Source organism: Nanorana parkeri, unplaced genomic scaffold (assembly GCF_000935625.1).
Source record: "Nanorana parkeri isolate BGI_ZX_2015 unplaced genomic scaffold, ASM93562v1 scaffold1173, whole genome shotgun sequence".
Classification (NCBI taxonomy): domain Eukaryota; kingdom Metazoa; phylum Chordata; class Amphibia; order Anura; family Dicroglossidae; genus Nanorana; species Nanorana parkeri.
The window spans coordinates 221,792-234,934 of record NW_017307441.1 but is presented as its reverse complement, the minus strand read 5'-3'; the positions used below and the strand labels follow the sequence as shown (position 1 = coordinate 234,934).

Sequence of the window (13,143 nt, the reverse complement as noted above, 5' to 3'; positions counted from 1 at the left end):
TTTTCCCTCAACAAAACCCTTTCTCTGTTGCTTTTAATAAAGTGGGACTTCAAGGGAGCATGTGACCTCTGCTATCTGACTGTGCTGGGACCTAAGCACCAATCACAGATGCAAATACTGTCACATGGGTGAGGGCCATGTCGTCATTCATCCAGATAATCTCAGACACTGGACCTGGGTAGGCTCCTGCAGTGGGAGGTTGTGGATCAGGGAGTATACATTGATGGAGGGGGCTGCCCTGAATTTGGAGTGACTGTGTCTGATGTCAGAGGCATTGCATTACCCACTTTTCTGTATACAAAGCCTAAAGCTGGGCCTACACTGTTCTATTTTTTTTTTTCTTCATTCAACCCGCAGGCTGAACAATAAAAAGTGGCCACCCGCTGTTGTCAGAATACCCAAACGGAACTAGCAGATGATTGGCTGCTAGCTCTGTTCCTCTGAGAATTCTGACCTGCTCCTTCGATCAGCTGTTTGAGGGATGCCTTGCAGCAAATTGATTTTTTGATGAACTGGCTGAAATTTGAAGCGTGTATAGGCTAGTTCAGTCTTTAAGTGATCCATAAGTAGTAATAAGACTGTACACATGGGAATGGTAATACATTTGGGCCAATTGATCAAAACCTGGAGCAGCTGTGTATGGCAACCAATCAGCATCTCTCTTCAGTGTGTTCAGTTAAGATTTGAAAATGAAAGGGAGAGGCTGATTGGTTGCCGTGTACAGCTGCTCCAGTTTTGATAAATTCCCCCCAATGTATATTACAGTCAGAGATTGTACAGGACCTATGACATGCATGCTGTGGCATAGTTCAGATTGCGGTACTTCTATCTACTGAGGTCTTCCCAAAGCACAAGTAGGTGTAAGTGTCTGCTTTGGGCCAGAGAGGAAGAGCTGTTGAATTTCTTCATCCACATCCATCTCAGAAATCAAATTATTGATGGTATTACGGTTGTGCTGCTTTAACCGTCTCACGGCCGGTCGTTGTAAAAAAACAAAAAAAAAAAACAACAGAGCCTGTTGGCCCCACCCACTCGTGCACAGCGCAGGAAACTGCCTAAATTTAAAACCAGGCAGCGATGCCCGTTTAGAAGCAAGCATATAGCCGGCGAATCGCTTGTATAACATCCCTCCATGTTACAGGTTTGTGACTCATAGCATTTTCAGGAGGCCAGCCAATGATACCCCTTCACATCACTCATAGGAGGTATGCTTTAAGGAAAACATTCCTGCCATTTCATCTCTGGTCATGTATTTGGAGGGTGTGCTGCAGGTTTAAAGGGATGACATGTTTCTTATTACAACACTGAGCTGCCCATTGACTAGCAGACAAACTCTCCTAACACTTATTTTTGTCAGGCCTAGCTCATTATCAGCATAACATTGAAGTTATGTTGTGAAGTTAACAGTGACGTTGTACTTTGAATGCGTGTGACTTTCTAGTTTGTTTAGAGATTTCCTTTTTTTTTTTATTGTTTGCTACTTTACCAATAGCAACCAAAACTGGAACGCACCGTGGTTCTGTATATTATTTTAGATTAATAACATATTATACTGTATATTGAGTTTTAGTTGTATCATTTAGAAGTCTGAAACGTTGAAGCCCGAGCAACAGTTGTATTCATTATAAGTGCCGTTCAATAATGGGTTTTCAAAAAATAAAGAAGTTGCTCATCTACATTATTGTCACTTTTGTGTTCTATGATCTAGAATTGTAGAAACTGTTTGTCATAGTACCAAGTCATTTCTAAGAGACCGAATGTGCTTTAGAGGTTACAAAACCAATCCATCTTCTATTGCAGTTTGAGAAGAGTTGTGTCCATACAATTGGATTCATTCATTTGTTTATGCTCGTACCAATCCTAACCGCCCGATATTAATACATTTGGCCAATTTTTAACTGTAAAAAAAAAAAAACTAGAACAGTAGGAGAGTATCTCTGAACTTGTCAAAGCACAAAGAGGCCAGGCTTCAATATTGTTAGGATAGTACCGGTATTAAGGCTACAGAAAGCAAGGGGTCAACAAACTAGAAGATGAGAAAATGTGTTACCTGAAAACATCTGAATTTAGCAGACACTGCATGAAGCCAGGGATTGGCCCTAACATTATGACCATAGGCCTATTATTGAGTAGCTCACCAAAACAGCCCTGACCTGTCAAGGCATGGTCTCCACTAGACCTCTGAAAGTATGCTGTGGTATCTGGCACTGAGCAGTCAGTAGCAGGTCCTTTTTAATTCCTGTAAGTTTTGAGGTGTGGGCTCCATAGATCGTATGTTTTTTCAGCATATCCCAAACTTGTTTGATTGGATAGAGATCTGGAGAATTTGGAGGCCAACTCAACACCTGAAACTCGTTGTTGCGTTCCTCATACTATTTTTGCAGTGGGGCAAGCACATTATCCTGCTGAAAGGCCACTGCCATCAGGGAATACAGTTTCAATGAGTAACATCCAGATTAATGGCAGGACCCAAGGTTTCAGAGGAGAACATTGCCCAAAGCATCACACTGCCTCCACTGGCTTACCTTCTTTCTATAGTGTATCCTACCTAGTGCCGTCTCTTTTTCAGGTAAGCAACACACAAGCACCCGGTCATCAACATGATGTAAAGAAAATGTGATTAGTCAGACCAGGCCATCTTCTTCCATTGCGGTGGTCCTGTTCCGATCCTCATGTGCCCATTCTAGGTAGGCGCTATGGAGATGGACACGAGTCAGAATGGGCACACTGAGTGGTCTGCGGCTACACAACCCCATACACAACAAACAGCTATGCACTGTGTTCAGACACCTTTCGGTCCACATGGACATGTATTGTGGGCCAGCGATGAGGCCAGAGTGAGGCACGCCCCCGCACAATACGCCCCCACAGCTTCCCAGAGACAAAGACACTGCAACACCTTGGTGTTGTTCAGCAAAGTCCAACTCAGGAAGCCAACTCAAGACAAGGTTCTCCAATGCAGAGGGAACCATGCCACGCGAGACAAATTAACATGCCTGTAACAAGCCATCACAACTAAAGCACAAGGTTCCAAACATTTGCTTCATCCACTCCATGAAACAGGGACATTACCAAAATGGGTAGATTCCATCAAAAGGAATCCATCCATCACTGAGGCCATTTGTCAAACCCTACATGGTTTGACACATTAAAGTCACTCAAAGTAGGAAGAGACCAGTTAATGCAAACTGGGAAATAAACCAAATTTACAAATTCCCTTTCAAAAGCTGGCTTCCCAGCCAATTGGCATCGAGGCCGGCCAAACAGATCTGACAATATGGTGACCCGACCCCCACCCTGCAGGCACCTAATTCCCCTTACATACCCTGTTTCCCCCGAAAATAAGACCTAGTACAATTTTTGGAAATTGATAAAATATAAGACCTACCCCGAAAATAAGGCCTAGTTGTGACCATTCCCAGGGCCAGTGGTGGCATAAGGGGGAACTTGAAGAGCCGCGGGAGAGAATCAGCGGTGCAAACAAAGTCAGCGCTAGAGGAAGCGAGGCGGCTGCGGAGGGAGCAGAGCCGCATAAGCCGATGCCTCCTCTATAGCGCCGTCTCCTGTCACAGGCGGAGTGATACCAAATGCACTCCGCCTGTGAGGAATCCATAGTGAAAGCGCGCTTCGCTCATTCTGGCCAGTGTTTGGTTACCAAATTGCTCTTGGAAAGGCACGGCACCCCTGATCACCATATTTTTGTACATGAATAAGTGTGGATTGTTGTACATAAAAAATAAATAAATACCTACTCCGAAAATAAGACCTAGTGTGTTTTCTTGAGCCCCCCAAAAAATATAAGACAGTCTTATTTTCGGGGAAACTCTCTCCCGGGTCTGCCCACGTCTCCTGTGTGTACAGCGCCCATGTGATTGGCCCTCGGCCTGCTACTGCACAGACTGCCCAGCACGCTCATTCAGAAATCCTGCGCATGCGCAGTAGCATACTGAGGGCCGATCACGCAGGAGACGTGGGTAGATCCCGGAGAGCGTTGTCTGCCCAGCTGGCCGAGGGACTGGTACGGTAATGACTGCTGCCAAGGATCTAGGTGAGGGGGATGATTTGTCTGCAGGGTGGGGGTCGTGTCGCCATATTATCAGATTTGTTTGCCTGGCTCGACACGGATTGGCTGGAAAGCCGGCTTCCCGCCCAATCAGCATCGAGCAAGCTTCCTGGCTCCATGTTCCCTTGCGGCACTACCGTTTAGAGGAAATCTCCATCTGACCGGAAGTTCCAGTAAAGGGAAAGGTATTGAAGCATTTGGGCGAGTACGAGTACTCGCCTAAATACTCGGTATCGCTGCATCCCTACTACTGACCCAGCAAGACTGGGTTGAACGATGCTGGCCATCAGACTAGGGACATCTAATGACAGAAAAGAAAAGAAAAAACTCCCACTGGGGAAAGCTCTAGATTGAAAGTGAATATTGCAACAAAAGCTGGCTTTGTTATTTTATCTTTTGATTACAAGTACACTTGTGCCGTTCTGCAACCTTTATGGTCTTCCAAAATAATGTATTTTGATAGCCAAGAAATGGTAGACATTCAGTATTTAAAAGCAACACAAAATAAAAAGTTGTTTTGTTTTATTTTTATTCATCAAAACTGAACAGCAACAGGCACATATTAAAATGAGTATGGCAAAGCCGTGTACAAATGGCTTCACGCTTAAGCAGTCTTCCCCCCGGCCTAAGAAAAAAAAATGTTGTCTGTTGCAACGAACTGTAAACAGATGATAAACAGTCTTTAACAGCAATACCAAGGAAAATACAAATTAACTAAAAAAGCACCATTTTTTTCTCTTAACCTACATAACAGTTGTGCTCACTATACGTAAAACAAATTACAAAATAATGGAATGTTTTAAGTTTAAAATTAGTCCTGCCACTGGTCCTAAAAACAATTCATCATACAACAAAATCCCACAAAACTATTTCACTAAAGAAAAAAAGAAAAGAAAAAAGGAAACAAAAAAATGGAAAAAAACTAAACAAGTGCACATATAAAGAGAAGAAAAACAAAACACGTTTGGTCACTTAGCTTTGTGCATAGATTAAGGCATTTTAGCAATTTGTTACAGTTTAGTCATCCTACAGCGGTGACGACTGAACCAAAACTTAGACCATGGGTGGCAGAGTCAGCACAGCAGCTGAGCTGAACCTACAACTCCCACCATCTATAAAGACTTTTAAAAATTATGGGAGTTGGCGTTCAGGCAAAAGCTATTGTGAGGAAGATCCAAACCCATGGGAGAGACACAAAACCAACTGCATGCACGCATACACACAGACACACACACACACAGACACACAATACAGCCCCTCTCAACACACACAGGCACGCTGCAGCAAAAAAGGCATTTGTACCCTCGTCCGAACGACAATTCCCTTCCCTCTTTATTTCAGATTGGCAAATACCCTGAGCTGAATATGGTGTTTACATTAATTTCACCTTTTCTGTGCAGTTCAAGTGTTCAGTAGTGGAAAAAGGAAAAACAAAATTGCATGCAATGCATTTAACGGTAGCTCTGCCAAACTGCCAGGATACACTCCTTGTACTTTGCTGTTAAATTATTACAAATTATTTCTGTTAGATCAGTGGTAAATAAAATGGAGTTGGTGGTGTCAAGGGTAAGGGAGGATTGCAGTCCAAATTTCCAAATTTGTTCTCTTAAATAATCATACAAAACAAATATCCAGTTAGTGGTTCCTTCACAACCATGCTTCAAGGCAAGTTTTCAGTCAGTATTTTCAGTGTATTTGTAAACAGCATTCCTTGCCTAGGCAGCAAAGCAGTGTGGGCACTTCACATTTCTAACAGAGAATTCAATACAAAGTGGAAGGTAAAAGATCAGTCACTAAATTCTGGAGAGTTCTCACCAGGCGCTGACAAAAGGTTTCTTCCATTTTAAGAAAAACGAACTCTCCTTTAACCCAAAAAAAAGGGGGAGGGACCTGTGGCACATACATAAGAATCTTCCTGCAGTTTTCAGTCATTGCTGTGCTTTGCATATTCAAGCTTTGATACAAAAGCCAACTGAGGTATGTGCATATTGCTCTATGTTCAGGTCTTCCCATGGAGGGGGTCAACAGAAAAAAAAAATAACACGTTAAAGGAAAACTTGGAGATAAATAATGCTGGCATTATTTTTCTTAATGTGTAACCCTTGGCAATCAGGCTCAATTGCTTTCTCACCAAGACCTTTTCTGTCTCTGATAGTTCCGCCAAAAGATAACCTGCTTTAATACATGCTCTAGGTTCATGGTGCACAATCTTCCTGAGGTAAAAAAAAAAAATAGGTCAGTCATCAAATGCAGGATCAGCTTCTTCACTACTAGACCGTTCCTGCAGCATTCCCTTCCAGCTGGCTTTATTTAGTCCCACGTGACCTAGCATGGTCTGTGACAGTCTGGTGTTGCTGAACCTGGCCCACTCCACAAACAATGGTTCCACCAAATAGGTGATAAAACCTTCACAACAAAGCAAAGACAAACAAAATAAAGTCAATTACATTGATTAAAGTGCAATTCATTCATCTGATCACTCTCAGAGCAACCTACAAGGGTCCCAGAGGGTTTTAACAAGTCTAACTATGCAGCTATGCTTTATGCAGAACAGCAGTCGCCAATGGATACAAACGCTTACTTAGGCAGGCTGGGTACTTACAGCTACAGAAAAAAAAACTGATAGAACTCCTGCCAACTGTTCTAACTTGGATTTTTGAAGTTGCTGTAAATCCTTTTCTTGGAAATGCATTGAGGAACACATGATTCAGAGACAACTGGGTTATACATCTGCCTACAGGAGGATTTGGAACTGACAAAGTGACCAGCCTTCTATAACTCCTCCCACTTTCAGCATGCCTCAGTTTGTAACAAGCCGTGCTGAAAGTTATTGAATGTTACATTACAAAAAAAAAATATATATATATCAAGCACTGTGATCTAACAACACAGCGCATGTGCGTGGCATACACCACAATATGGTGCGTGTGTATGGGGTGGTAAAGGGGGGTTGTCTCTTATTTTTTCTATAGGGAGGGGGGGTCTCCGGGAAATATCAGGGGTCTAAACAGACCCCTGACATTTCCCTTTTGAAATAGAAAAATAAATTGAGGACACAGAGTCCCCAATGTCTTTTTCTGCAGCCTCTGTTCTGAATGAAGAGGCAGTTCTGGAGACAGTAAAATATTTACCATCATCCAGTTATGAATGGGTAGAAGCCTCTATTTCTACCCATTCAGAAACTCATAAATGAACAGGACGTGATGTAAATCACTTCCTGTTTATTCCTAACTGGGACTATGTGTTCCCAGTTGTTTACAAACACTGGAGTGATCAGAAATCACTCGTGTTTGTTCTGCACACAGTGATATTTACCGATCCTCCGCTCGGTCACACACAGAGCAGCTGTCATCCTGAAACTGACAGGATGACAGCGGCTCCGCTCTCAGTCTCCTGCTGCTCGGGCCATCCTTACAAGCGGCTCCCTCCTCTGCCGGCTTCAGGGGACATTTTCTCCTCGGATCTCCCCTGCCTCAGCCCATACAGGTGGGGGAGAGCAGCAGGGATCCTAGGAGAAGCATGGAGTGGCTCCAGGTGGGGAGGAGAAGCTGTCGGCAGTGGCGGGGAAGGGGGGCAGGAGACCCGGAATTTTTGTTAAGCAGCTTGTCAGCCGCTGAGGACACCTATTATTTTACAGGGGACCGTCGGGGTGACCCTTCTGAAATAAATTCATGGTCGCTTAAAGAAAAAAAAAAAAAAAGGATTTCAGATCAAGAGCAATGGCAGGAAGGCGCTACCGGAACCCAGTGGATCTAATAAATGACCGTGTTTAGTCCATGTGGGCTACTTATTAGTGGGTCTTCAAGACTGGGTCACAACAGAGGTTGATCGCTGCATTAACGGAGAACTATGAGGCGAGTGCTTTTCACTCACCTCATAGTTCTAGCTGACCTGTGACAATGAGACTGTCACAGGTCGGCTCAGTAGATCGGGAGGTGAGCGAACACATACCGGGTTCGCTCACCTCTCGATCCTGTCACGGCTCTCTGCCGTGACAGGGGGAGGGGCTGGATTCCCCTCTCCCCGCTCCGATCTGCCAGCGCTGACTGGCGGAACGGACGGGGGAGGGGGCGGGTACAGCTGTCTCTGCCTCTAGATAGGCAGAGCCAGCTGTCACTCACGCAGCTGGGCGGATCCCGTCATCTACGTCGGGATCCGCTCCGGCGTCTCAGTATACCGCGAGCTGTAGCTTGCTGTGTACTGAGCTTAGGGTAACGGGAGGACGCTAGTTTGTGTCCTCCCGTTACCCTAAGGAGAACTATGGGGAAAAACATTGACCCCATAGTTCTCCTTTAAGAGAGAAAAGCTCAAGCAGCCTGTGCATTAAGCCTTAAAGAAAATAATCTGAAAAGAAAAAATGGCTGGTAAAAACACTTAAACTTTCCTCAGTAAAGGAAAGATATCCATGATAGTAGAGGGATGAGTTATATTAGGCTGAACCAAATCCTCCTGTAGGCATCAGTATACACAATTGTCTCCGAATCCTTGCCTTTTAGTGCATAGGAAATATATACGTAACTATAAATATCAAATAAGATCACCTGTAGTGACTGTCAATACAACTGTAAAACCCAAGAGAGCTTTCACTTTGAATCAGCGAAATACATCCCAGGTGCATCAAAACTAAAAGGGGTGCAAAGTTTTACATTTTGTTTTCTTTAGGAACCATCCACAGCTTGAGTAGAAAAGCCTGGTCCCTGCTCTTGTGGGGAAGCAGTGGTCCTCATGCAGACCAACATGCCCACGGCTGAGTCAGATTGCTATTGCAAAGCTGTGGGTCTGACTCAGCAGGGGACATGTCAGAATTCTGCAGAGAGACCACTCCTTCCACACAGAGAGGTCCTTTCTCTACAGTATTTTGGCCAGGGACAGGCTTAGGCTGTGGCTGCTTTCTATAGAAAATTAAGACTGTGCAACTTTTGTTTTGTGCAAAATGGAATGCATTTAGCCAGTTTTAAATTAACAAATTCAGTTGGGCTTTAAATGACAATGCATATACAAACATTTTTTAGAATAAATATAAAAAGCATAGAATACATGTAAAAGCATAAATGATAAATCTTTTATACACACTTCTAAAAAGTGCATCTTCAACATAAAAGTAGTCTTGTCTGTTGAAATCCGGCACCTCTTTAAACACGTAATTAAAGTTGTATTGACAATAACTAAAGATTAGCGCAATAGACACTTATGGTTATAATGCTATTGTTGGAGTACAAGCAAAGATAAACTTGGATTTGGAGGGAGTGATGAATGGGTATAACCACCGTCAGGTTTTCTGTCTTTTTTTAAATTAATGTAGGTGTCCCCATTAAAAAGATTCATTCACTTAAACTATCTTGATCACCAATGTCATTGGGGGAATGAAAAAGTAAAGCTAAAATCTTTAGTTGCTACTAGAACAGGAATACAGGACAACAAGGACATTTGGTCAAGGTCCTGTGACAAGTATCTAAGGGGCAATTTATCTCACTGTGGAAAGATATCCTCCTCACTTCCTGTTGTGTCTACAGGACAGGAAGTCAAGGTAAATTACCCCAGTAAAACACATGGCTAAAAAAAAAAAAAAAAAAGTTTGTTTTTCAATGTTCTTTAATGAGTCAGTGCTGAATTTTCTTTTTCTACTGAGAATTCAGCTGGGGTAGGAGAACAGCAATGCTCAGAGTAAAGCGAAGTGAGAATTTTCAGGCTAGCCTAAAGCCATAGAATTGCAGTGGCCCTAAGGATTTTTCTCAGTTATTCATACGGAGTTTCATGTTACTTATGTGCTAAGAATTTACCTTGTACAGCTTCATACTGTATAATCAAATCATGCTTTCATAAAGTAAATGTATAACTATGTAAAAAAAAGAAACAAAATGTCTAAATGTGCTGCCACCCTTGGTGCTCCTTACCAATCTGGATGTTGGCTATGTTGGATGTATTCCGATCACACAGAGGACTGAGGTCTAGGTTGCATTTTCGTTCCACATCCCCTAAGACACAAAAAATGGTCATCAGTCCATGTTCATCATACATTACAAATACATCTGTACAGTGTTTAACCACTTAAGGATTTTGAACAACGTCAACAATATCCCTTACGTCCTGCCCCTCTGCCCCCACTGTTATCTCCAGCTAATAAAATGACAGGCAGGAATTACTTGGTGTAAAGCTGGCCATACACAGAGATTTTCAGCAGATTTTCTATGGTCAGATGGAAAACAAGTGCAACAGATTCTTCCATCTACGCTAAACTGTGTCTACGCTGCGCCATGCTTCAGTATCTTGCTAGTCAGCCCCGCTGGCTGTCAAAATACTTAAAATACCTGAACAATGCCTGCATCCAATCAGATTGTTCAAGAGTCAGTGGGGCAGACTAGCAAGATACTGAAGCATGGCCCAGCGGGAGATTCCTCTATCCACACAGGAATCTGTTGCACTTTTTCCATCTGACCATAGAAAATCTGCAGAAAATCTATAGGTGTTTGGCCAGCTTTACACAGCAGGGGTGGCAGTCAAAATAGTCACTCCTGTGTAAAATGACAGTTTCAGAAAGATGGCCAGTGATTTTGAGTTAATACAATGTATTGTTTCATTGCATTTATTATTTGAGTCTTCTGTATAGACGTGGAGAAATTTGTTGGTACCGTAGGAATGCCTTCTCCAGGACTACAGGTTTGAGCTTTTTCTATAGATGTTTAATAGGATTCAGATCAGAGCTCACAGAAGACCACTTCTGAATACTCCAATTTTCTTGGGTGCTTTTAGTGGTGTGTTTTGGGTCATTATCCTGTTGGAGGATCCGAGATCTGCAAGACAGAGCCTTCTGACACCGGTAGTACATTTCAATCCAGGATTTCTCGAAAGTCTTGGGATCTTATTGTGCCCTGCACCTTGTGCCAGATACAGCAGAGCAGTCCCAAAACATAACCAAGCCCCCTGCATGTTTTATAACAAGTTGTTATTTTCTTTGAAAGCTTCATTTTTGAACATCTGTGAACATAGAGCTGATGTTACTTGGCAAAAATCTTCAGTTTTGTCTCCATCTAAAGCACATTCTTCCAGCAACATTGTGCTTTGTCAATATGAATTTAGTCGATTCCAGTTTGGCTTATTTATGTTTTCCTTTCAAACAGTGGAGTCTTCCTTTGAGCCTCCTAATGCTCAAAAAGCAACAGTGTGATTAAACACTAATGTACCTTGACCTTAAAGTTCAGCCTGTATCTCTTTGGAAGTTTTCCTTGGCTCTTTGTGTACCATTTACACGATCCTTCTGTTCAGTCAGGGGATCGATATTCTTCTTACACTCTCATGCACTTTAAACTTTGTAATATTTGTAATTGTAGTCACAGGAACATCAAGCTACTTGAGAGGTCTTAAAGCATTTACCTTAACATGCTGGTTTATCATTTTCCTTTTGCACTCCTCAGACAACGCTCTCCTTTGCCTTCTCTGGTTCATGTCCAGTATGGTGCACACGATGACACCAAACAGCAGAGTGACGGTTTCTAGATTTATATAAGCTGACTGACTGATCACAAGACTGAAGATATTTGTGATATGAATGACAGAAACGTTTGTTTGAAATAGCACTATGATCCAATTATATATCATTTTTTTCTAGGGGTACCAACAAATCTGTCCAGGCGCCTTTAGAATATATCTTTGTTCAAGAAGTAAAATTGCATCTCTTTTCACACTTTCTTTGCTTTGCTCTATGACATACTAAAGGCATGCAGGCATAAAATTAGATGACTGCTTTTACATTTCATAACTTTTCAGGGGGAATGAAGCATTGTTTCAATGAGCTTTAAGGGAACCAATACATTTGTTTACACCTGTAGATTAAAAGCCGTGACCTTTGATCTGCATATAACTTTTTTTTAATAAAAGTATTCAACCCATTCTTAACCCATTGTTAACCCTAAATAACTCCTTCCTCCACCTCTCCACTACCTTTACCCATTATTTTTCCACTTACAGATAACTTTGCCATGATTAACACCAGAAAATAAGTATTTCATGTTAAGTACAAAAATCTTATTTTCTTTATCATTTATTGAGGGACAGAATAATTCTTAGACAACTGTAATGTCCAAAAGCAGTCTGAGGGCTGGGCAACAGCTACTAAGAAATCTAATAGATGTGCAAACCATATCACAAAGAGTATCTGAACGAAGCTTAGAAGAACCAGGGCCAACCAAACATGGAATTACCACAACCTAGGGGGAGGGCACTGAGGATCAATCTAGTGCTCCAGACCAGGACAGGTAGACACCAGTAAGTAGAAACTTCAACCTTAAAATGGACCTTAATTAGCAATGTGGAGGACAACCATTCATCCATCATAAGGAAAACAGGTGACACAACCACCTACCTGAACAAGGAAAAAAAAAACTTGGACCGACAACTAAAGTGATCAATAAGAAGCAATGTGGAATTGGGCAAAGGCTATGTGATCCTAGGGTTCATAAGGCTAAGCGCTGTAAGGGCAGAATCCGTCACAGAGGATTTAGGGGTATGAATCCTAGTATTAACACTAGGAATATTAGTCTGATAGAGAAGGGAGAGAAAACAAAATGTAAGGAGACTACCACAGCTTGGTCACAGAAAAGATGTAACAAAGGCCTCTGGGCTACACTATCCCACATAGGGAATTTTTGCAGCAAGGTAACAGAGTTTCCTGCCTATTGGCTCTCTAGGGAAGTACAGGAGTTATTAGCAATGGATGCTTCCTTGCAAGTAAGAAAGGGGGCACACTACTCTGAAAAAAAAAAAATAAGAAAAGGCATCCAATCTCCTTGCACACTAGCGAAATCGGAAGCATGCTAGTTGGAGGCAGGGACATATAGGGGCCATCCTAACTTTAGTTTTTTGTTTCCCATTGTCCAAGCCTCCTGGTAAGTCAGCTGTGCAACCTAATTGTCTAGGCATTACAGTTCTGTGTCCCTCAATAGATGAAAAATAAATTTAGTGTCATTTTAAAAAAACTGGAAAAATATTTAAGCTACAGAAAAACATTTTTTGTTTACTTATTGTGTGTATAGATTACAAGATAAAAATACATTTTTGAACACAACATTGTCAAAAGAAAGCTA

The 13,143-nt window shown here is 42.2% G+C and overlaps 1 protein-coding gene across 2 annotated transcripts in view; it reads right to left on the bottom strand.

Moving 5' to 3' along the window:
- Window positions 1–5,596: 5,596 nt before the first annotated feature.
- PDE7A (phosphodiesterase 7A) overlaps window positions 5,597–13,143 on the bottom strand; it is an 85,553-nt gene continuing 78,006 nt past the window's right edge. For both annotated transcript variants that reach the window (XM_018568342.1, XM_018568343.1), the window contains 2 exons: window positions 9,958–10,038; window positions 5,597–6,469 (listed from right to left, as the gene is read on the bottom strand). In XM_018568342.1, coding sequence (XP_018423844.1) covers window positions 6,300–6,469; window positions 9,958–10,038 — 251 coding nt within the window. In that variant the 3' untranslated portion in view covers window positions 5,597–6,299. The remainder of the gene's footprint in view (window positions 6,470–9,957; window positions 10,039–13,143) is intronic.